The 574-nt window shown below is 59.4% G+C and overlaps 1 protein-coding gene across 1 annotated transcript in view; it reads right to left on the bottom strand.

The window, feature by feature from the left end:
* The window catches only part of ETH_00040820 (uncharacterized protein), a gene marked incomplete at both ends in the record, with an annotated part of 3,582 nt that overhangs the window by 267 nt on the left and 2,741 nt on the right, over nucleotides 1-574 (bottom strand). Inside the window, one exon of the mRNA XM_013374098.1 lies at nucleotides 3-543. Coding sequence (XP_013229552.1) covers nucleotides 3-543 — 541 coding nt within the window. The remainder of the gene's footprint in view (nucleotides 1-2; nucleotides 544-574) is intronic.

The raw sequence follows: 574 nt of genomic DNA, 5'->3' as shown, positions 1-574 counted from the left end.
GCTGCTACTGCTGCTGTCGCCACTGCTGCTGCTACTGCTGCTGTCGCCACTGCTGCTGCTGCTGCTGCTGCTGCTCTGGAGCCCCAGCAGGCTCAGCCAAGGTGCTGCCTGCGGCGTCCTTGCTTCTTGCTGCAGCAGCGCAGCAGCAGCAGCAACATCATGAGCTCTTGTAATCTTTAGATTGCTGCCTTCTGCTTCCAGCACCACAGCAGCACGCGCGCCATTTGCTGCTGCTGGTGCTGGTGCTGCTGCTGTGGCTGGTCTTGTTCTCTGTTCTGTTTCGTCCTTATTGTCCCTTCCTGCTGCTGCTGCGCTCGCTGCTGCTGTTGCTGTTGCTGCTGCTGTTGCTGCTGCTGCTGTTGGCAGCAGCTCCAGCAAAGACACATCATCTGTTATTCCTTGCAGTGTGCGTTCAATTCTCTCCAGCCTCTGCTGCAGCAGCAGCTGCGGCTGCTGCTGCTCTTGAGGCTGCTGCTGCCCCTGCTGCAGCAGCAGCTGCTGCTGCTGCTGCAGCTGCTGCTGTTCTTGCTGCAGCGAAAACAACTGCGCGTACGCCCGCAGCAGCAAATCTAGG

The sequence above is a fragment of the Eimeria tenella genome, genomic scaffold (assembly GCF_000499545.2).
Source record: "Eimeria tenella Houghton genomic scaffold, Eth_scaff1907, whole genome shotgun sequence".
Taxonomy (NCBI): domain Eukaryota; phylum Apicomplexa; class Conoidasida; order Eucoccidiorida; family Eimeriidae; genus Eimeria; species Eimeria tenella.
This window is presented reverse-complemented; position numbering and strand designations above follow the sequence as displayed.